Here is a 23314-nt window from a genome sequence, read left to right as displayed (position 1 = left end):
TGGAATTTTCATGATTGTGACACCAATCCTTGTCAAACTAGAAACAGGTCTAAAATGGTGAACTAATTATAGAGAAAATGTGAGTCCTTCTTGCCCAATAAATCCAGAAATCTCAGACCATGGAAATGAAGGCAGTGACTCTACAGAGGCAGGCCATAGGCCCTCCATTTAACCAACAGAGCCCCTGATAAGCAAACCAGCCCTCTTCTCTAAGTATAACCAGGCCTTTTGAAATCAGAGTGTCATCTAAATTGTAGCAATATATTATTGACCTTGGGAATCCCTTTATTGCCAGATGGAATCACCCAAACTAGAAGGGAAAGCCCCTTGGTGTGTTTGTTTGAGAGATTCCCTTTTCTGTGGTGGTTAGTGAATAGAAATCCATTATTCCCTGCTCATCTCCTTCCCAAATGGAAGATGAAGTGAAACACTTCAAGCATATTAAGTAGTGAGTACAATTTATAAATTATTAGGAACATTACCTCCCCTTGGGGTTTTCCTGAAGTCTTTAATTGTGTGGAAATGCTTTCCAGTTGCCACGGGCCACCACGTTAATTAAGAGGCCTCACTATGTCCTCTGGGGCTTCTGACGTGAATTGCACATCCCACTGGCGGGGGACAGCTCTGCCCTGCCTGGTGAGCCTCTCACTGGGGCATGACACGACTGCTGCCTGCTCCCTTACAACATCCAGAATTCCTCCCCCATCTTCACAGGTCCAAGAATCCAAACTTAGGGAAAAAATAAGATGTCTTCCAAGATCCTCTCTCGTTAAAATGCCATTTGTTGAGTAAAGGTAGGAACCGGGCAACCTTCCATAAGGGAGAGACAAACTAAGACTAAGAGCTTTCTAGGTTAGGCAGGGTGATATTTGAGGGCCCTTCCAGTCTAAGGAGGATTTGAGCATGAAGTATGACGTTCTTCTGAGGAGGAAACTAAATTTTATAGCTTTTTCTGTTCTTTTTTTTTTTTTTTTTTGCTTTTTCCCAGGTCTAAAAGTTTCAATGCTGTTAGGTTTTATCACTGTCTGTATTCTTTAATCTGGGAAGTTCATCTCCAATTTCTTTACGAGAAGGACTTCGGGAGTTCATCTAATGAGAGCCTGAAGCCCACTGGGAGAGTGGCTGAAGGCTAGCATGCTAGAATCAGCCTGGGCTATTTCAAGTTGTCCTCTTTCAGATTCTTTTTATAGCACTGCTTTTTTGGTTCTCAGGCTTTTTCTTGCCTCAGACCCTTGACTTTGCTGGCCCAAAGCAAAAGTGAGGGAGCGCATTTGCTCATAAGGAACATTCCTGAGCTCAGAGCTCTCTGATCGTTAGTGATTTCAGTTACCTGTCATTTGCCTTAATGAGATGCTAAGGCCCAGTGGAGCTGGGTGAAGGAGGGTGGCAGAGAGGCGGCTCACTGTGGGCTGTTTTCCAGGTCCAAGCCTATCTCGATGGATTCCCTAATTCCAAAGACTGGCCTAGATCTCTGCAGAGTCAGGGGGCAGTGAGGAATCAGGCTACCCAGACAGAATAGAGGGCCCCCTCCCTCTAGATGTAGAGTTAGTCATTTTCTGAGAGATGATGCTGCCTGGACATCCTATGTTAAGAGTCTGTTCCTACTCAGAACCCATATACGTGTGTGAGATGTGAGTGTGTGTTATGCATGACAGGCAGGTTAGGAGATAAAAGGGCCCATGTGGAAGCAAAAGCACTCCAGGTCGCCGTCTCAGCAACCCATGGGCAGAGAGCTGCGTGGGACAGGCTCCCTCTGTGGGCCATGTGCACCAGCCCTTCAAAACTTCACAAGCCAAGCATGAAGCCAATACATAAGCACCTCCAGCCGGGTAATGCCCGATGCCTATTCTTGGCCACATCCCTTTCCTCCTTTCTTCTTTGTTTTTATGCAGTAGGTGATCTTGATGAAATAAAAATGTAACAATAATCGGCTCCATTAGGACCAAACATTAAGGGAATTATTGAGCAAGTAACAGAAGAGGCAGCTGGCGCAGTATATGCTAATGACAATTAGACTTTAACCCCTCTTTCTCTATAAACATAAAAGAGTTGTTAAACCCCTCTTCCTCCAATCTCCTCAGGAGTCAGGCAGCCCAGCTGGAGAGGAGGAGAGGTCTCACAGAACTGATAGCTCCGTGGATAGCAGCTGGGGCTGTGAAAATAAAAAACAGCATTAGAAACTAGTCACCTAGGGCAGACCTTATGCAAGGCACACGTGGGGATTCCAATGACTCCAGATAAAAACAGCCTATAATAAAGTCAGTGGGGGAGAGAGAGAGGGGAGAGTCAGGATGTCAAGATTTCTCTGAATTTGGTACATATTCATGAGTACCACTATCTGACATAGTGAAGAATCAAAAGGTCTATTTCCTCCCAGCTAAAAAAGCTGAGATGGATCTGTAAAGGCTACACAGTTCTGAGATGATCACTAGCCATGGTGTGGGTGGGAGGCTCTTCAGATGGGGTTCAGGGCTTGATCATATTCTTGTCCCACACCAGAGGTCCAGCTCGGTCATCATGATGGCCATAGTGAGCCAGGGGCTAATCAGTGTTCAGGGACCCTGCCCCTGGTCTCCTTCACAGAGGAATCTCCAAGGGTACTCCCTATGCTGGGAGAGGGGGAGACCCTGCCCAGCTGACGGTTAGTTTAGTGAAGAACCTTAAAGGACACAAACCACATGAAAAGATCAAGCATCTCTCAAATTCCTATAGCAAACTCAGCGCTTGTACTTCTTTCTTTCCCCAAATTCCTGCCTTACCCTGTTATCCTAAGCACAAACTGCCTTATTTCTATAGTATCAGTGCAAAGGAGAAAGAAACATGGTGATAAATGCCATTTGTTAAGTGCTTACTATGTGCTGGACATAGCACCTGGTGAATCACGTCCGTCATTTAATTTAATTCTGTCAATAAATAATAGCAATTACTACTTCCATTTTTAGATGAGGCAATAGATTTAGAAGGGTTAAATAACTTGCCCAAGTTAACACAGTGAGTAGAAGCCATACCAAGACTCAATCACTGATCTTGATGCTTTTAGATGGCCTGTTTGGGTAGGAGGGGGCCCACCAACAAAGCCTGGGCCCTGACTCCCCAATTTCCCCACCTTCTATAAAGTAAGTTCTGAACTGCCTTGCTCCTGCACCTAAGTCTTGGAGTTATGCAAGTGAGGATCCCCAAATGTCTACGCTCAGCACTGTCAACACTGCCTGCTCCAGATACTCCCAATCTTCTTCAGTTAAGCTTGATCCCTGGGTTGGCCAAATGCATAATTTAAAGCTATAATTTAATTGTACCAAGGGTGACCCTAATTTTCAGGCTGTCATTTTAACATAGGCAGGGAAAACTCCATGGAGATATCAGTTCTTGGGTAGATATTTTCTAAAGTGAAACTGTCTTCAGAGTCTAGGGTAAAGAGATTCAACCATTTCCCTGATTACAGTCTGGTACACAAGCACACAGACTCTTGGTTTCTGCTGTCCGCAAGCCCTTTTTCTGGGAACAGATGTCTAAAAGGGGAAAGAGACAAGGTTTGAATCATTTTCTACAACATAAGAACACATGTAGAGGACAGGCTGGGGGGAAAACTTTGGACTTGAACACTTTCAGGGAAGCTAGGAACTGCATAACAGTCAGGCTGCTTGCCAAGAGACTTGTAGAAGGCAGGAGGAACTCTGCAGGTCACATTTTTCATCAGGAGGACCCAAAGGATGACAGTGGTCACTCCCACTGCAAGTCATTCACTGCTGTTCGGGGTTAGCAAAACTCTTACACATTGCCTTCAGATCATAAAGTTCCTCCAGTTGGTATCTGATTTGACCCACAATAGTTAAAATTCAAATCACAAGCCTCAAATTCTAATCAAAGCCTTGAAAAGAACATTGGGTGACCATGATCATATCCCTTGTAACAGCCCAACTGTGACCTGATCTTGGCATCCAGGTAAGATGTGTATTAGAGCTGAAGACCCGCAGCAAAGGGAATAGGAGAGGGAATATTGGACCAGAAGTGATGTTGCTGTACAAACACAGTTGGAGCCTAGTTTGCCAAGATCCCCTCCAAACTCCTCACTCCTTGCCCGCAAGCTTTGTCTGGCATCAAGGAAGGCCTCGAGGGAGAGGGAAGGTTGACATCCAAAAGGATCTTCTCTTAGGCCATGCACTTATTTCTCCCTCAAAAAAAAAAAAGTATTATAATTCAATTTTTCTCTGGAACTAATAAAGCACAAAATCTGGAGAAGAGGACTGGTTTGAGAGAGGTCCTAAGAGGTTCTCATTAGGGCAGCTTTGCAAGACCACCAGCTCCAACATCAGCAGCAGACTGTCTTCAGCTAATTACAATGTGCTGGCAAAGCCACTGTACAAGTTTTCAAATCCTTCCCATCATTAATTAAAAAACAAAAACACAGAAACTGCCCTGCCCTGCCTCCTCTCTCCCTTACATCTCACCCACCCATCCTCATATCCCATCACCTTTGTTCTTCTGGTGGTCAAGGATTTCTGTATTGTATTTGGCTTTTGAGAGGGTGGGTGATGAGGTGGGGTAAAGACCTGTCACCTGTAAACTTGATTTCTTCACTAGCTGACCCTGGTGCACTTTGTTCCCAGCCAGATGCAAAGTTACATGCACCAGGACCTTGGGTTCACCAGCAAAACTGGACGAGAGAAAAGGAAAGCTGGAAGCTGATCCCAAGCCCTGCCCTGCCCACATCCCCAAGGAAAATGACAAAAGACCCGACTCTGCCATTGTCAGATTGTGATTTAATGATCAGTAGCTCAATCATGCCCATTAAACCGAGAGGTCAGGCTGATCCGGCCAGAGACACTGACATTGTACAAAGACAATCAGAGGCTCTTGCTTCCAAGGCAACTGACAAGGCAAACATCATGTGCCCAGCCAATGGCATAATTCTGTGCATGGGGCTGGGGCATGATCTCCTGACCCCACAAAGGCCTTTCTGAGCTAATCTGTGATATCGTTGCAAATTAATTCAGATCACAGTGTTCAAGAGGTTGCATTTTCCTACTTTTTAATGGTGGCAATTTATTTCTTTCTATTTCTAACATTCAGTTCTATTGTGAGGGAGAGAAGGAGGGAAGAAGGCAGAGACAGAGGGAGAGGGGGAAAGAGACGGAGAGAGACAGACAGATGGACAGCAAAAAGGGTCACAGGGTAATAGGGCTTGTGTGGGCCTATCTTTGAGCCTTTGCACTCCCCCTTCCCTGATGTGTCCTTCTTCACTCTGCTTCCAGCTTCCATGTAAGCCCTCCCCATCCTTTTGAGGCCCAGCTTAAGTCCCCCTCCTTCCCGAAACCTACTTTGATTACTCCCGTCCTCAGACATCTCCTTCTCCCCAGGCTCCTAAAGCATATGTGGGTTTGTGTGTGTGTGTTTTTTTAAATTAATCCTTAATTCCTAATCCTGTTGTTTCCCATATCACAATTCTGACTAGACTTACAGGCAGTGGCCATGTTTTAAATGCCTTCTCCAGCTCCGGCTTAGCACAGCACTCCATACCCAGCAGACTCTCAGTAAACACTGCACTGCTTGATTAATTACAGGGAGGCACATTCAGCTGGCTTGGGGAGGTTGATAAAACACAGACCACATTACTTTTATACTGTTTGTCAGTTCAGACTTCAGGCCTCCATCTGGAAGCCTGTTTCCGTTCCTTGGCCAGTTCTGAGGATGCACCGCTGGCTGCATAGAATCCTCTCAAGAAGATGGCAACTATAGTCAAAAAATGTGATGGGCTTATATGTATCCATCCTCACTCTAGCTTGTGCCTTTTGGTACCATTAGCAAGCAGATATGAGATGGTTGAGGGCTCGCTTAAATGGACAAAGAGGTTTTGTTTTGTTTTGTTTTGTTTTCCCTAGTAAAATTGACTAACCAGTACTTAGTTGGATCTAACTGTTTCTGCTCTACTCAACAGAGCTTTTATAATAGTCTCATCACCAGAGAGGTCAAAGAAATTCATCATCACATTTTAAAACAAATATTTAGCAACTAATTGCAGGAAGAACTGTACTACATGCTCTATAAAGTGTATGGTATTTAGAGAAGTCCCTTCTTTTAGAAATTAAGGTTTAATTTTTGCTTTTATTAATATTTCTATTTAGATATTTGTATTTAGGTCTATATATATATGTACATTAACATACATGCATACATGTGTGTTCTGGTTTGTTAATGCTGCTGTTATGCAAAATACCAGAAATGGATTGGCTTTTGTAAAAGGGGGTTTATTTGATTAAAAAGTTACAGTCTGAAGGCCATGAAAATGCCCAGATGAAGGCATCAACACAAGTATACCCTCACTGAAGGAAGGCCAATGGCATCCAGAAAACCTCTGTTAGCTAGGAAGGCACATGGCTAGCGTCTGCTGATCCCAGCTTCACTCTCAGCTTCTGTGTGTTCTTCAAAGTGTCTCTTTTGGCTGCAGCACCTCCTTCCATCTGTGAACACTTTTATAGGACTCCAGTGATTCAATTAAGACACACCCGAAATGGGTGAGGAAACACCTCCATGGAAATTATCCAACTCCATGGAAATCACCCACAGTTGATTGAGTCACATCTCCATGGAAACACTCAATCAAAAGATTCCAACCTAATCAACACTAATACGTCTGCCTCCACAAGACTGCATCAAAGAACATGGCGTTTTGGGAAACATAATGCATCCAAACTGCCACAATGTGTAATATGTACATTTGTATTTCTGTTTCTGCAGAGTGACATCTGTGTCAAGATAGGTAGAGAAGTTCTTATCTACTCCATTCTGTGATTGGGAAACCAAATTCATCTTAGTAGGAGGACCAAACACTGTGAGGACCAATAGTTTTCTAAAGCTTTCAGTGCCACCACACCACGACAGATGAGGGCTACAGACTGGGTAGACCCCACAGGCACACTGAGGGTTAAACACCCCCAGCTCACCAGCTGCAGCTGCATTTTGTTCTCTGTCTCTCTCGAGAAAGCATACCAGGATGCAAGTGATTTAAAATGACCTTATACAGATAACCTTGACTCTACTCTAATACATAGGGAAAAAAGGGAAACTGGTCACAAATTTCAGATCTTTAACTATTATTAGTATCAAACGCATTTGCCACAACTTACAATTGACAGGCGCACACCAGGTATCGTGACACTGGGGCTGCGAACGGCAGAGCTGTGCATGCAGCCACTGGGGACAGGAGAATCGGGAGCTGTTCACTCAGTGCAGTAAGGTGGGCTGGGGACTGTCCATGCTTCCAGGTCCTGGCAGGGGCTCTCCTCATTGAATAACCACCAGGTGGTACCACCCCGATCCTTATGCCAGGTCCCATAACCCTCAAAACTGAAGTTCTCGCCCCGCGTAACTTTCACAGTGATCTTCCTCAGTGTCCGTGAAGAGAGAGATGACTTGGTGACCTAGCCACTTCTGGTATATAACTGTTTTCCCACTAAGGTGCTCATTCCTTGAAGATGTGAAGGAAGGAGAGTGCTGAGGGGTAGTGAGGGAAGGGAGCCACAACATCTGGGGGTTGTCGAGGGACCTGAACCGAATGTTGCACAGAAGGTCTTGCAGTAGAAAGGAAAGGACATCGACAGGTCACCTACTCCCAGGCCAGCAGTACCTCTGACCAGTCATGTGGTCATTCAACCTTTCTGAGCTCTAGGTTTCTATTTTGTCAAATTTGCTCAGCCTCCCTGACAGGGTTGTTCATTCATTCCCCAAGCCCCTTTTGACCTCCTAGCAAAAGCCAGGCCCTCTGCTAGGATGCTGAGATGTGTAACCCCTGCCAGTAAGAGTCTACACTCAGGGGAAACAGCCTTGTGCAGATGGGGAAGATGATAGAAATAGGCATCAGGTAGCACCCAGCCTAGGGGAAAAGTTTTCCTAGAAGAAGTTACAGGGCAAAGCTGAGTTTTACAAAGGCTAGGAGGAGGGGATCCCACTGAGCAAGAAGGAAAGGCATTTTAGACCCAAAGAACACCAGTAGTGAAATCAGAGAAATATTACACAACAGGGAGATCCAGGAAATATGACGGAGCTGCTCAGTATGGCTAGGACAGAGAGTGGGAGGCAAGGAGTGGTGGGAGGCCAGGATCAGGTCATGAAGGGTTTAAGAGGCTGGAATTTATCCTTCAGGGTAGATGGAACTAACTCAAGGCTTTTCAGCAGGAAGGTTGTCACCTTCATTTTACTAGGAACACTCTGTTGGCTGTAAGAGGGAGGTTTTGAGGGGGACAAGTCCGAAAGCAGGCTGAACAGGGGGAAAGCCCTTGTGGTGGTCTGGTGAGAGGGGATGGGGACTGCACCAGCAGTGGTAGCGGACAGGGAGAGAAGGGATGAGTTGTGACACATTTAGAAAATAGAATGAGCAGAGCTTGGTGAGGGATGAGAAGGGAGAGGGAGTGAAGGGGACCCAGCCTGGTGACCATGTTGGTGATGCAGGCACCAACTAAGAAGGAAAAACGAGAGGAGGAGAGTGTGGTTGGGCAGATAGATGGTGAGTTTCATTTGGATGTGTGTCATTTGAAGATGGTTAGATCTATTAGTCGGAATCTTGGAGAAGAGAGGCCAGGGTTGGGCACAGAGATAGTTGTAAGGAACAAATGAGAAAAAAACAAAACAAAACAGGACATGAACATATTACATTCATTCTGTGACTATCAACTGGGGGTGTTTTAAGGAGGAAGCATTGTGCTAGTAGCTGTAAGAAACATAAAAGTGCATCAGACTCAGTCCAGATCCTGCCATTTAGGAGCTTGAAGTCTAGTAGAGAAGAAAAGGCTTGTCAAAATCCTACCACATCGGATGGAAACGGACACCAGCCTTGAGAGAGGCTCTAAGAAGTCTTCTCTGATGATTCAGCCCTGAGTTACCAAAGAGGGGCCACGGCATCTGGTGGAAAGGTTGGGGGAGGCGGTCAGGTGGAGACATTTGAGCCAGGAACTGAAGGATAGGTAGGATTTGAACACGTACACGTGGAGGGGAGGGGAGGGCACAAGGGGACAGTCCCATGGGCACACTGTGCACAGGGCCAGTGACTGGGAGGGTGCAGAAAAGGGGGTCCTGGGTAATAAGACTGGATAGGAAGTTTGAGATCCTTCTGTCCCAAACAATTGAAAATGCACTACTTGTGTAGATGATTTTCAAGTGAAATATCTGTCTTGTACCATTCTACTGTTCCTTCTCTGCAATCCTAGTGACCTGGAATGAAATTACCTGGGTAAAGCAGTATTTAACACAGATGCTGGTGAAAATTTCCAAAGGCAAAAAACAAAAACAAAAACAACAAAAACAACAACAAAAAACAGCTCTTTGAATGTGCTTGCAGTGTCGCAGAGGAATAGTTACACAGCCCATTTCCCACTCTTAACTTTTTTCATTAAATGAAATCAGGTGAAAATGAACATAAGAACCAAGCTTGATGAAAAAAGCGGAGGAACTTGCAAAGGGCAGCAGCTGTAGGGGCTGGCGATGTAGAGGAGGGAAGCAGGGAAGAGGAAGAAGGGCTGAATCTCCAGTGCCTCAGGCAGGAACCTCAGTTTCCTGATGGAAATATGAGGTTTGTCCTATGCCGAGAACCAGGGAGGCCCATCTCGTAGGGAAGCCTGGAGGTTCCCTGCACCTCTTAGCACTTTTGTTCCACAAGGCAGAGTCCCCTTCCTATCAGAAAATTTCCATCCAAAGCAGATTGTTTTTCCCCCTAAGATATAACTGCTGTCTTGAGAAGTGAGCACACAGGATAACAGAAGTAATCACTTCCACAAGAAAAGAAATATAAAAACACTGGCTCAGCTGTGCCTGCCAGGAATCACTCTGTCTCTGGCTTCACCGAAGTCATTTTAGGCAGGAGGATAAATGTCCTCTCCTTATGCTGCTCTAGGAAGAGCATTGCACGACACCCTCCCGAGGTAATTCCATGGTGCTACAAACCCCCAGAGCTGGAGGCTATGGGCCCTTTCCGCAGCCTGCTTCTCACGTGGGGATCAGTCTATCCTGAGGCCAAGCCCAGAAGGTTCTTGGATCACTTCCTGTCAGCTAGAGACACTGCATGTGCAGAGCCAAGCTGACTGAGCACCAAGGCTCCTGGGCCAGCATTCGGGCAAATCTCAGGGCACCTGCAGAGAGGCCCCTCTGGGCCATGTGAGGGGATCCCAGTCACTCAATTCCATCCAAAGGACCAGCTAGAGGTTCACAGCAAGAAGCAACAGCTCCCTCCCAGGCCATAACTACCTTCCGTACAATCCAACCTACAGGCACATAAGTCTTCCATTTCCCCCACAGACCATTATCTCAGGTCCAGAAATGGAAGGCAAAGAGCAGAGCTACTGAGGGGAATGGAAGAAAGTTTCCATATATTGCTCTCAAATCTGCATCAACCAGGGATTGCTGGTGTTCCATATGTCCTTTGCTCTCATTGTCTTCGAGTGTGAGAGCTGGGAGCAGCTTACAAGGCAGACTGCACATATCCCATCTTTGTACTGCTGGCACACGGCATGCCAATGGTTGCAAAAGGTTTTAAATATTTTTATTCTAGCATTTATTTTATTAAACATTATTTTCCTAACCTAATAACTATAACATCAAATCCATGACTTTATTGACATTTTCATTTAAGATAAGGTTAAAATAAGTTGAAATGGAAAAGCCAATCAATTTAAATACCAATACTGAGAAAATACTAATACAGACTGCATAATAATATGGCCAAAAGAATTATGATTGCCTCAAGTTTTGAGATCACTTATCTTATTCAAGCTTCTCATTTAGAGATGAGAAAACAGTCTTGTCTGTGGTTTCACAGGTGTTGGTGGGGAAAAGACTCTAATCAGAGCCTCCTGTTTCTAACTCAGATGTCTTGTCCCAGCATTAGGCTGCTTGTCTCGTGTTCCCAGCTCTAGTCACTGTGGAGGGGAGAAAGATAAAGGACTGTTTCTGTGACATGGCTAGTTGTAGGCCCACATCACCCTGCTGTGGAAGCAATGAGCAGGACCTCGTCTGGGACAGTCCTGGGAGCAGGTTGGTGCTTCCCAGTCCCAAGCCCACACAGAGTCAGGGGAAGGAGCTTGTGCCTTGGAGGGGCTGAAGGCCTCGGACACTGGGGCTGCTTGCTCTGACCAGCAGAGCAGGCAGGAGAGTGGGGCTGGGGACCCACAAGCCATCTGAGAGTCCAGGGATGGTGACTTGGATATATATGCTCCATGACATTTAGGGGATAAAAAAAGGATAAAAGAGGGATGCCTTAACATCACTGTCAACTTCTGAGTTGGTTCTGCGTGACGACTTAACTCACTTCATAAGTATGTGTCTAAGGCCCCAAAATGCTAAATTCTGATGTTCATTTTTACAAAATCCTGAATGCCTCTGTGTCTTAGTCCCAAAGCCTTCCATCTTCTTTCTCAGATAAGATACAGGAAGGGAGGAAAAGAAGGTTGAATCTTTTAATACATATGTGGTGTCTGTGCAGATCTCTCACCTGGCCCTGCCTTCTTTGTGGTATTGGCGTAGCAGAATCCATCTATCTGGCTATCTTAAGTGGGTGTTTTAGTTACCTAGGTTGCTCAAGCAAATACCATGAAATGAGTTGGCTTAAATAATGGGAATTATTTAGCTTATCGTTTTAAGGCTAAAAGAAAGTCCAAATCAGGGCACCATCAAGGTGATGCTTTCTCCAAGAAGACTGTGATGTTCTGGGCTGGCTGCTGGTGATTCTTGACTCCTCAGGCATGTGACAAGGCACACAGTGGTGTCTTGTCTCCTGGTCTCTCTCTTCTCTTCTGGATTCTGTTGATGTCCAGCCTCTTTCTTCCTATGGCTTTCCTTCTCTCTGTCTGAATTTCATTCTGCTGATAAAGGACTCCAGTAATAGAATTAAGAACCATCCTGAATGAGGTGGGACATACCTTCTAAACTGAAGAAACCTCATCAAAAAGGACCTATTTACAATGGCTCCACATCCACAGGAATGGATTAAATTTAAGAACATGTTTTTCTGGGGTACATAGAGCTTCAAAGTACCATAGCAGGTGTATAAATCCCAAACTTCGGGATTGGGAGCCAGAGCCTAATAGGCCCCAGATACTACTTTGTGAAGCAGCCACTGCTGTCAGCCATAGTACGACACACCAATTAACTGAGCATTGGATTCATCCCAAGTTAGAAGGCTACTTGACGCATCTCCATTGCTATTCATAGATCTCAGTAGCGGCGATAGAGTTGACAGGGGGAAAATCATAAATAGCAAGGCAGCAGCAAAAAGCACCTGACCTTCTTGGATTTATCATGGAGACTCTTGGGCAACCAGAAGTGGGGTGGAAGATGCTACTGAAATAGCCCTTCATGAAGTTTTCAATGAACTTCAACAAATACTTGAAAGTGTCATAGCTGATTTTGTGAGGCAAAGTCCACCCTGAGCCTCAACAACAAGGCAGAGAGCCACCACTAACACTTAAAGCCCTCGATATCATTCTCCACACAAACCAACTTTATCATAACATCATGTCTGGAAGTATAATTCTACTTCTCTATATGCTCATATATGCTGTAAGGTGCTGTTTTAACATATTCACAGCATTTCATAAAAGTTTTCTGTGTATGTCAAAGGTGAAATCAAGCAGGAGCCATTAGCCTCAGAGGGAAGAAAAAATAGCATATTTGCCAATAAGTATCATGTTTATATTTCTCTTGTCAAGTCTAAGCATAGTCTTGTTTTCATCAACTTCTATCTTCATTAAACCCATCAGTTCTTCTCTGGAGAGGCTAATGTGCTTGCATTTCACTTGGATTTGTGAGTAGTACTTGCCTTGAATTTCTAGCAAAAGCCATCTTAAATGGCAGTTCATATGCTTAAATGACAGTTATCATCAGTCTGTGGGGGTCTGACCAAAACTAGCACACTATTATCATTCACACCACAAATAGGACCCTAGTGCTTCTACTGAATTGTGAGCTAATAGTCTCTATTTAGGATCTGTAGAAAAATGAGGAGAATGGACTAGACTGCGGTCAGCGAACTATGGCCTCCAGGCCAAAACTGGCCCATCACCTATTTTTGTAAATAAAATATTGTTGGAATACAGCCACACCCATTCATTCATGTATTGTGCACGGCCACATTGGCACTACAATGGCAAGAGTTGAGTAGTTGTGACAGAGTAGTTTTCTGGCAAATATTTACCATTTGGCTCTTTACAGACCCCCTGGACTAGCTAATCTCTTGCCTATGATGTGTTAGCATTCTCTTTGTGGATATGTGGCTAATTACATACAATATGCCCAAGTACAATATACCCAAGTCTTATTTGGCTCCAACCAGGGCCCATGGATATGGGTCTGAGGTGAGATTTAAAGGCAATCTTCCATCAGCACATTCCCTCTGGAAAGGAAGGGAAATGACAGGAAGCAAAATATCCCAGAGAGCTATTCTGGTCACAAAAGTCTGGGAGCCACTGAGAGATTAGGTGATCATGTCACCAAAGAGCTGAGAGTCATGGTTTGACCTTGAGTATGCAGAAGAAACCCAAGTCTATCTCTAAGAGAACCCCACATCGTTCAAGACATGCAGAGGGTGAGAGAGAGGCAACATGGTCTGGAGGAAAGATAACAGCATCAGGTATCAGAATGTCTGAATTTTTCCACTCATGCCAGTCATAAATGTCACCTGCTGTTCTGTCTTTTCCCAGTTGTGAATGGGAGTAATACCAATTTCTGCACATGTGAATACCTGGGCAGAAAAGGAATCCCATAATGACATCATTTAGTTTGTTTAAAAAATGAATAAATAAATGAGTGAAGTTCTTCCAGGGAAATTTGGAGTTGGGATTATCACCCTAAACCATTGGATACCTGCTAGGAAACCCTGTAAAAAGAAGCAGAAGTGACCCAACAATGCCCAGAATGCTCGTGACCATATATCCTGGCTTTCCAATGGGCCTCTCCTGTTGCTCTGATGTCCCTATTGCCTTGGCCTGTTCCCTGAGCACATCTCCCCTAGGACTCCTGTGAGAGGTTGTTATGATCCCAGCTGCCTCCCTTAGGAAGTGGGCCCCAGGGTAACACATTGTGCAAAGAATTGTTGCAGGCCGTTTGCATGACACCCCAAGAGTTTACTTAGTTATTATCGACAGGGCACTTCCCATGTGCCAGACACTGTAAGAAGAGCTTTAAATGAGTCATCTCATTTAATCATCAAAATAGCCCTAGGAAGCAAAATCAATTATCACTCCCATTTTGTGGATTAAGGAACTGAGTTTAGAGAGACTAAGCAATTTGTTCAAGGTCACTAATACAGTAAGAGGTAGAACTAGGATTTAAATATGATCTCTCTAATAGCAAAGCCCTTGCTACAAACCACCTCGTTAAAGCTCAGAGCCTTGGATTATAAAGTACTCATTGGTTTCTCAATGATCAGCCGCTGTTCAGAGACAACCCCAAGCTGCTTTGCAATGCTTGGTTATGTTGCTCAATCCAGTTTTTCATCTTTTGATGTGGCTCAGGAACCCCGACGTGACAGAATATTGCCCAATGCTCTAAGTGCCTTCCTAATCCTTGAGTGAAGAATTTCTGCTATGCTAGCTGAAAGAATCACATTCTACAGTCTTGAAAAATGGAGGGGGAGGGCAGGGGAAGCCAACCCTGATACCACAAAGCAGCAGAGTGGAGTCTGGAGTCAAATAATCTTGCCTTGAATCCCGGCTCTACCTCTCATGGCCTGTGTGACCTTGTCATTTACTTTTTCTAAGCCTCAGGGTTCTCTTCTGAAAAGTGGAGGAATTAACACCTATGTCACAAGGTTGCTATGAGAATTGATTGATATTATGCATGAAAATGATCCCATTCAGTGCTTGGGATACAGTGAGGGCATAGTAAATGACAGTTTCATTTCTATGATTATTATGAGTTTTTAGTATTGATTTAAACTCCATGGAGATTATGAGCCCTGCTTTGAAAAGGAATTTCAGGGGTTTTTGAAACTAAGTATTTAAAAGTAAATTGTTGGCTTCTATATCAAGAGAGCTAAATTGCGGAACAGAATATTACATCAAGATGGTAAAAGATATAAGCATCCTTGTGAAAATTTGGCTTCTTAGCTATTTTCTTTACTGGAAAGACTGAGGTAACTTAAGGGCTCTCTGAGCTTCAGGAAACAGGAGACCAGAATTGTAAAGAGGATGTAAAGAATGGAAAGTAATGGAAAAAAAGACAGACACTCCACCTGGCTCTCAGTTCTGGCTAGGGGCAACCTCAAATGTTAAGTAGTATTAATATGATTAAATGATTCTTGAAAGTAGAATCATATCTTAGTCATTTTTTATCTCTTTAGTAGCTAAAAATTACCAGTAACTTGACAGATATTGTTAAACGAAAGACCCAATACCTAAATGAATGAATGATCAATTCTTTTAATTCAATGATAGGTCAATAGTGCTTTTAAAATACAGTTCTCTAGCTTCTAAAAAATCCCTGCAAAAGTGTGGAAGTATGTATATAAAGAACACTAAGTTTATTATCGTTACATGACTTTCACCATTTTAGAGCTGGAAGACCCCAACTGCCCTCTTTCCTTCCCTGCCAATAAACCCACTGCCAGCTGTGAGGTGGTGTGGATGAAGCCAAGGTTAGCAGGTGGATTTAGCTGAGCTGAACAGAATCTGAGCTTCTGGGGTTAGCTGCCTGCTGCAGCTACAGAAAGAAAGATCTATGTTCTACCACAATCTAAATTGAACTTAGGCTGTTGTAAGTCCCAGGGCTCATAGGGTTATTAGTGCCTAAGTAACAAGGGGGAAAATATCAGATAAGTTCCAATAGAATAGTTGATAAAACAACAGGAGCTAGGAAAAGTAACACATAAGGAAAAATATATATTGAGTAATTATTATGGACCAGGTTATGAGCTGCATGCTTCTTCGAGTACAGAGTCTAAACTCTGCTGACTGCCTGGGTTCAATCGGGCTTGACAACCTACTAGTTGTTGAACTTTGGGTAAGTTACTTAGTCTTTCTGGCCCTCAGTCTTCTCACATGTAAAATAAGTTAGTAACAAACCCTATCTCACAGTGTTGTTATGAGAATGGAAAACAAGTTAATACATACTGAAAGCACTTGGAACATGTTTGGCACACAGTAAGTGCAAAATAAGATGATGATGATGATGATGATGAAATCTGTGATATGCTTTGATCTTCCTAACATCTCTATAGTTAGGTTTTAGCATGTCCATTGTACTGGACAAATCAATCATGAGATCATGGCTTCTGAGCCTCTGCTAAATAAAGTGGTTCCAACCTGGGCCTCATAAGCCCACCTCCCCACAACCAGAGCCAATAGGAGGAAGGTTAAAACTCCATCCACCTATGAGATGGCTTGATATGAAAAGCTTTGAACAAACAGGAACTGTGGTAATTGGCTAGATCCATCTGCTTCTCTCCCTAAGGAGTGGAATAAGATGGTAGACGCAGGGGGAGAGCAAGGAATCTGACAGCAGTAGGAACAGAAGTTGGAAATACTGTGAAGATGAGAAAAGTCAGGAGGGGTCATACATGAGGTGGTTTGAATGGAAACAACAAACCTATAATGCTCTGAGATGGAGAAAAGATTTAGAGTAGACTGGATGAATAAGCTAATTCATGGCAACAGGAGCAGTAGAAGCAGATGTGAAAAGAGCCAAGCCACAAACTATGGAGGCTGAGGGCTGACAGCATCCCTTAGCTCCTGAACAAACCTCCAGTTCCAGTCTTCACAAAAATCTCCATATTTATTGTGTGTGTGTGTGTTTTTTTTTTAAATCAGGACACTGCTGATTCCCTTACCACCATATAGAGAAGGCTTGAGTGGATCTCCATTCTTTAAAAGTAAAAACACCAACCTATGCCTCCATCTCACAATGAGTTAATGAAGCTTTAAAAAAGGTCAGCAAATTACCTAAAGTGGTAATGGTAGGATTTGAATCCAACTCTGACAACTTTAAATCCAATGTTTCTTCTACTACTCCCCAACTCCCACTCTACAGGAATATGGGAAGGCACCACGCAAGAGTGGACTAGATGATCAACTGACACAGCGAGTCTTGAGGAAAGATGCAGAGCTATCTGTGGTGCCAAGTGAGGGAGGTTTGAGAGTCAAACCTTCCCTTCCCTTGAAACATGGCATCTCTAGGTTTTTACATATCAGTCTTTCAGAGACACTCCAAGAGCAAAGAGGTTTTGTTTTTAAAGATCTTGCTGATTATTTTAGGAACTACTCACCATGTCCTAATGGAAGACAAAGTACAAGGATGAGACATTGGTAGTGGGTATGAGCAGAAAATCAGCCCAGTCCCGTGCTGGAAGCTTCAAATTCTTAGAAAAGTCTTCCTCAGAATGAATCAAGACATGCTTTTTTGTACCTTTTGTACCTTCCAATTTACTCTTCTAGTCTGTTCTTTGTGGTAACACAAAACATGTCTAACTCCTCCATAAAGATCAGAAGGACTGGCCCTGATAAATAAGGGTAACTTTAGGTGAACTAAGCAAAAATATCAATTAACCAGAAAGATGCAAAAGTGACCCTGATAAATGAATTTGCTAATGATTTTTGGTAACAGATTTGCTGAAGACAAATGGTGCTGACAGAAAAAGCATCTAGCCCTCTCTTCTAATAAGTACCTGATGGTGTCGATGACACACAGCAATTACCATGCTTGGAACTGTTCTCTAATGTAGAAGCGCCTGTGCTTTAGGAGTGAAGGAAGCCCAGCTTCAGGCAAAGTAGCATGTGATGCTCAGGCAGCTGGACTGAACTTGAATAGAACAGGAAGAATAAGGGAGGGTCTTTTGGAACAAAGTTGTAAGCAGTCCTGGAAACAGGATCCTAGAGGTTCACACAGTTGTGTTCTGTGGGTTCTGAACTAACTCAGCCCTAAATGTTTCTGCCCTAGAATGGTACTTCAAGAGTGTCCGTTCTGTTTCCTGGACTCTGGGACTCATAATAGCACCGGTGACCTTTTATGTCCCCAAATCTTATTCTTTATAATGCCTCTTCCAAAAGAGAACCCTGCACCCCTGGCTCACCTGGGGCTCCCAGAAACAGGCTAAGGCCTCTGACAGCAGCTGGCAGTTGAAGGTCACGGGAACTTGCAACCCCTAGTGAATGGTGTCCACACAGCTGGGGCCAGTGGTCCAGAGCAGTCCTTAGGATTGATTGAGGGGATCTTTTCACAAAATGTGCAAGTGGATAGACAGATGCCCAAAGATTTTTTTTCTCAATTGTTAATTGTGTTTTAAGAAAGTTGACCTATAAAAGATATTTTCTACCAGTGAGAGTTATTGCTACAGGAAAAAAAATCAAGCTGAGCATTTTTGAAAGGCTACTTGCTGTGAAAACATACTTAACCAACTTATATCCATACAGGAAAACTATTAACTCTGCCATCTTTAATTACAAAGATGAAATATATAGCTAATACATTTAAATTTTATTATGCACCATTACATTTTTTGCATGTGTTAAGATGAAAAATGTTAGATCATATGGCAAATTAGCAAAAGTACAATATGGAAATTTAAATCCACACAGAGTCTGAATATCTGACGTAAAATCATATTAAATTTTGTCTTCTGTGGAGCAAGCAATTTGTCTCATAACTGGCAAATTCCTTTATTTTTGGTTTAAACTCACATATCAGTTTTCATTTGATGATTCTGCTTTCACTTGTTCAAGAGTTTCCAAAAGTATCCGTGTGTACTTTCATAGTTCTAAATGTCAATTATCTTACGAAATTTGAAATAAATCTCTTCAGCCCAGTTTGAATCATGCAGAAGGTTAAAATACATCACTTGACCCTCAAAGCAATAATAATAGGATTTCAGGGGGGAAATCCAATTATTCTACACGAGGAAGAAATACTACCTTTTTGGAAAAAAATTATTTAAGAAATTTAGGATGTGATTGAAAAATAAGAAAAGAAAAAGGTTTTTCAAAGTTTTAAATTGCCGAGTTCCAGCTAGAGTATTGGTTTTCTGAAAGTCCACAATTTCGCTGATGGCACATTTATAGCAGGCACAGTGTAAGAGAGAACTTATGAATTCTCATTCATACAATGTCGTAGGATACAAAAAAGGTTTCCCTTTGCTTCTCATTCTCTCATTACTCATATTTTATGCTTAAAACAAAAGATAGCAAATGCAAAATAGAAAAATAAACCATGGTCCCTGCATTGAAGCAATATGGATGAGAAAACTGTAAATAAAAAATGAGAGAAAAGAAAACTTTAAGGTTTTCACAAAACCATTAATTCCTTTCTGTGCACATTGGAAATACTTAGGATTATCAGATAAGCTTTTAAATATACATTTTTCTTAACAAGAAAGAAAAGGTTGGGCATATTCATGTTTTGATAATAACCTTAACTTTTCTCCTTTTCAAATTATGCTATTTTGATCCAAACTTAAAACTGCATCAATATTGCTCTTGCAGTTAATGAAAAATAGCCCTCTATTGTTATTTCATAACTAACAGGGTTTCGATAATGATATTTCATTTAGGTGCATTTCACTGCCCAACTCTGTTACAAGCCAAAGGATTTTGCTGTCTTCTGACTTTTATTATACTACACTCCAGATGCCTCAAATGGCTGCCTATTTTACCTCCGAAGGATATGTTATAAAAGGTATCAAATAAAGTCTACCAATCTCTGAGTTTCTTAAGAAGAAGCCATCAGAGACTCCAGGAATGGCATCTTCAAACAGGATACCCTGAGGCTTGGTTTCTAAGTGGAGAGCAGATATACAACTTCAGACTTGGAAACTTTCTAGAATAGTATCTTAAGGATTGCAGAGGCAGTGCGTGAGAGCGTGTGGCATGGAATAAGAATGGAGGAAAGTGAGATGGAAAGGTGGGAGAAGCCACTGACCAGACTGTCTTTGACAGGAGTGAGCAGAATTCCCATATTTTCAGTTCACCCTGGGATCCCTGTTCTCCTGGAGAAGTCAAAGCCTTCCAGAATTTTTATTGGGAGATGTGAGCCTATCCACATCCCGGGGGCCCAGCTAGAGACATACATGAAGCCTTTCCTGTCCTCACCCTGTTTCCATATCCTTTTGACCTCCAGCCCAGTTGAAAATAAGATGAAATAAATGAAAATAAAGCTGAAGGAATAATCTCTTCTATTTATTTGGAAAACAGAATGTCATTGGTGGTCTACCATGGGTGACCAGCAGCATGTCAAGGAAAGATCTAAGAGATAGGTTTAAGGCTCCCTCTTGTTCTCTCTCCATTCCAGTCTCCACTGTCTAATAATCCCTCCTTAGGCAGATACCCTAGGATCTCATTAAAAAAATTAATAATGTAGGACTGCTCATAGGGATTATATTGTAAAGGCACAACCTATTTTCTCAAATCCCTTGGCATCTTTGATTGGTGTATTTCTCTCTTCAAAGCTGCTCACCTGCACAAATATGCATGCACTGATACATACTTCTCAAGGGAACTTATTGGAGGACCTCATTGTGAGGCTAGTAAGTGGGGTCCTCATTAAACTGAAGCTAAGATACAGCCACAAAGACAATGACTTGCTATTGATAAGCTTTAGCCTATGTCTGTCTGTCTACGATCCCCACACTACCCCCTCGCTCCACTAAACACACTCTCTGACATATTACCTGCCTTAATCTCTTGTATTTGTGGATTTTCCTTTAGACACAAGCTCAGCCCAGTATTAGTCATTTGGGAACTCTATACAATTTTCTTCACTGTAAAAATGTCTTTGGCGTGACAAGACCGGTTCTTTGAAATGTGCTGGGCCAAAAGACAAACAAACAAACAAAAACACACCCATGACAATGCTGGGAAGATGTGGATGGCCACTGGGAAATCCACCATTGCTCTTTCTTTTCAATCAGACCATATTACAAATGTGAAGACAATTTGGCCTCTATATTTGTTACCCCAGTCAATGCCAGAGCTGAGGCAGCTGATCTGTCTGATCTTACCTCTCTTATGAAGCTACCAACTACATTGAAGAAGATGACCTTCCCCGACAGAGGAAGTACTGGTCTTTAATTAAGAATGTACAAGTACTCTTAACTCCCCTGCTATATACCTCAATTAATTTGTAAATGTGAGGCACAGCAGTATCCTTTACCTGCCTGCCTGCTGACCTTATTTGGACATTAAGGTTTACCATTTGCTATGCAGGCATTCTTTTCTCTATCATGTAGTTTAAACAATGTGGCTTGTATAAATGCAGGAAACCTATCAAGTCAGTTATCCATGGGCTTATTCTGACAACTTTTATGGGGAGATTTTCCATCCCAACTTTTTGTATAATGGAAATGTTTATATATCTAAACATGCTCAGTTCCTCAATCTAATATACAAAACTAAACAGCATGTAGTGATGGTACCAGAGCAACAGATGAATTAAAGCTTTGACTAAGACTTGAGCTGGTTCTGTGTTGAGCTGTATAACAGTGAAATATCTCATACCCTCCCATACATATGGCCCAAGCATAATCACTTTCAAATCTCATGCTGCTGCCAGGCTACCCTAGAAGCAGACGATATATTAGTTTTAACCAAGTAAAACAGGTATTTTCTATGTCCACTAGAAAATTCACTCACTCACTACACAAATATTTATTAATAATTAACTACGTGAATGCATAGTTCTAGATGCTGGAGATACATCAGTGAATGAAACACCGTCAAACAAAAATCCTTGCCTTGCAGCAGTTACTTTCTAGTGAGATTTAAAACACAATTTCCTAGAATTTTAGGAAGAATCTTCTAATTTTCTTGAGGCCTCAAACTTCAGCATGAGAGAAGGGGTGCTGATGGAGAACTTTCTGAGCCAGGCTAGTGTGAGGAAAAAGTATCTTTTGACATTCCCCTTATTGTAAGAGTTGAGAAAGCCAGGAGGCTGCCTTTTTCCCAGTTGGTAGAAAAGAAAAGAGGGCAAGCAGTTTGGAGATTCAGTCATTCAACAAATATTTATGGAGCAACAGCTATAAGATATACTGATAGCCTACTTGAATACACTGCCCTCACCAGATATTGGCTCTCGTTTGTAGATGTTACTCCATGTATGGGCATATAAAACCCACTCCATGCATGGCATTAATCAGTTGGGTAATGGTTCTGTAAGAATAACTTTAGATTTTATTTACAATACAATTGAATGCACTTTTGCCACTGAGCATATTCTGCACTTTTATAATGCTACCTGCAGTAAGATTTGATGGGAAATTTACTTATGAACATGATCGAGGATCATTACGGAGTTGGATCATTGTAGAGCTATGTCTATGGCAACCAGACTCTTAACACAACCTAGGACTGCAGAAGCTAGGGGCGATTTGCCCTTACCATGACCGAGATGTGGAGGATCCTCAACTCCTCTTCTGCTGACTCGTGCTGCGGCTCTTCGGTCGGGTCCTGTCCGGGGAGAGTGGGGGCCCCATCTTGGTGATGGATGTGAAAAAGCAAAGTGCCATTTTCCAGCCACTGCTGCCTCCAGCGCACCAGAGGGATGTCCTCCGTGTTCCCCGAGATCTCTATAGGACAGACACCAAAAGTACAGGTGAGAATTCAGATGGAACCAAGTTTTCCATCTTTCTCTTCCTAGGCACTGGTATTGATGTGATAGTTGCAGCTGAAGTCACAAAGGGTCCCAACTATAGTTAGGTCAGACTTACCGCTGCTCCAAATCTCAAGGGAGGGAAGAGACTCTGAGAAGAAGAGAATTATCCACCACAAGTCTTTCCACTATAAATCCAGTGAGCCAGATTCTCACCCATTAAGAAAAATACCAAGGTGGAAATTCAAGTTCTTTCCTTTATTTCTATGATCAATAACAGCCTTTAAACAGCACAGTTTGAGTACCTGATCATCCCCTGAGGTAATGCAAGGTCGTTTGCCTCTTGTAAATTTGAAAGTATGGGTTCCACAGCAATTACTCCTAGACAACACCAGTGAATCTACCAAGAAGAGAGTTGGTAATTACTGTGCAGAAAATTGGCATTTATGGAACAACCTTGGGCAGTGACTGCAGAGCAACCCAGGCTGACAGGTTATTTCTAAAACCATAAGCATTTGCTGCAGAGTCCACTGGAGATGTTTGATAACTTTGTTGTGACAGGGAAAGTAATGATTTTAATTCCCTTTAGTTTTTCTCTTCAGCTTTGCAGAGCATGGGGTGATATATATGAGGGTGGTAAAGAATTGAGCCCTCAGCACAGACACAGCATCAACTCGCTTCTCTGGGCACTGGACTATTGTCAACAAATTAATAACAAAATACCAAAAACCCACTCTGCACTTCTCCCTGTAGAAGATGCTGA

General features: G+C 42.8%; 1 protein-coding gene across 1 annotated transcript in view; it reads right to left on the bottom strand.

Moving 5' to 3' along the window:
* ASTN1 (astrotactin 1) overlaps positions 1–23314 on the bottom strand; it is a 360836-nt gene that overhangs the window by 209684 nt on the left and 127838 nt on the right. The window contains exon 2 of the mRNA XM_037825286.1: positions 22341–22528. Coding sequence (XP_037681214.1) covers positions 22341–22528 — 188 coding nt within the window. The remainder of the gene's footprint in view (positions 1–22340; positions 22529–23314) is intronic.

Source organism: Choloepus didactylus, chromosome 2, assembly GCF_015220235.1.
Source record: "Choloepus didactylus isolate mChoDid1 chromosome 2, mChoDid1.pri, whole genome shotgun sequence".
Classification (NCBI taxonomy): Eukaryota; Metazoa; Chordata; class Mammalia; order Pilosa; family Megalonychidae; genus Choloepus; species Choloepus didactylus.
The sequence above is the reverse complement of the archived record's forward strand: the minus strand, read 5'-3'. Positions and strand labels throughout refer to the sequence as shown.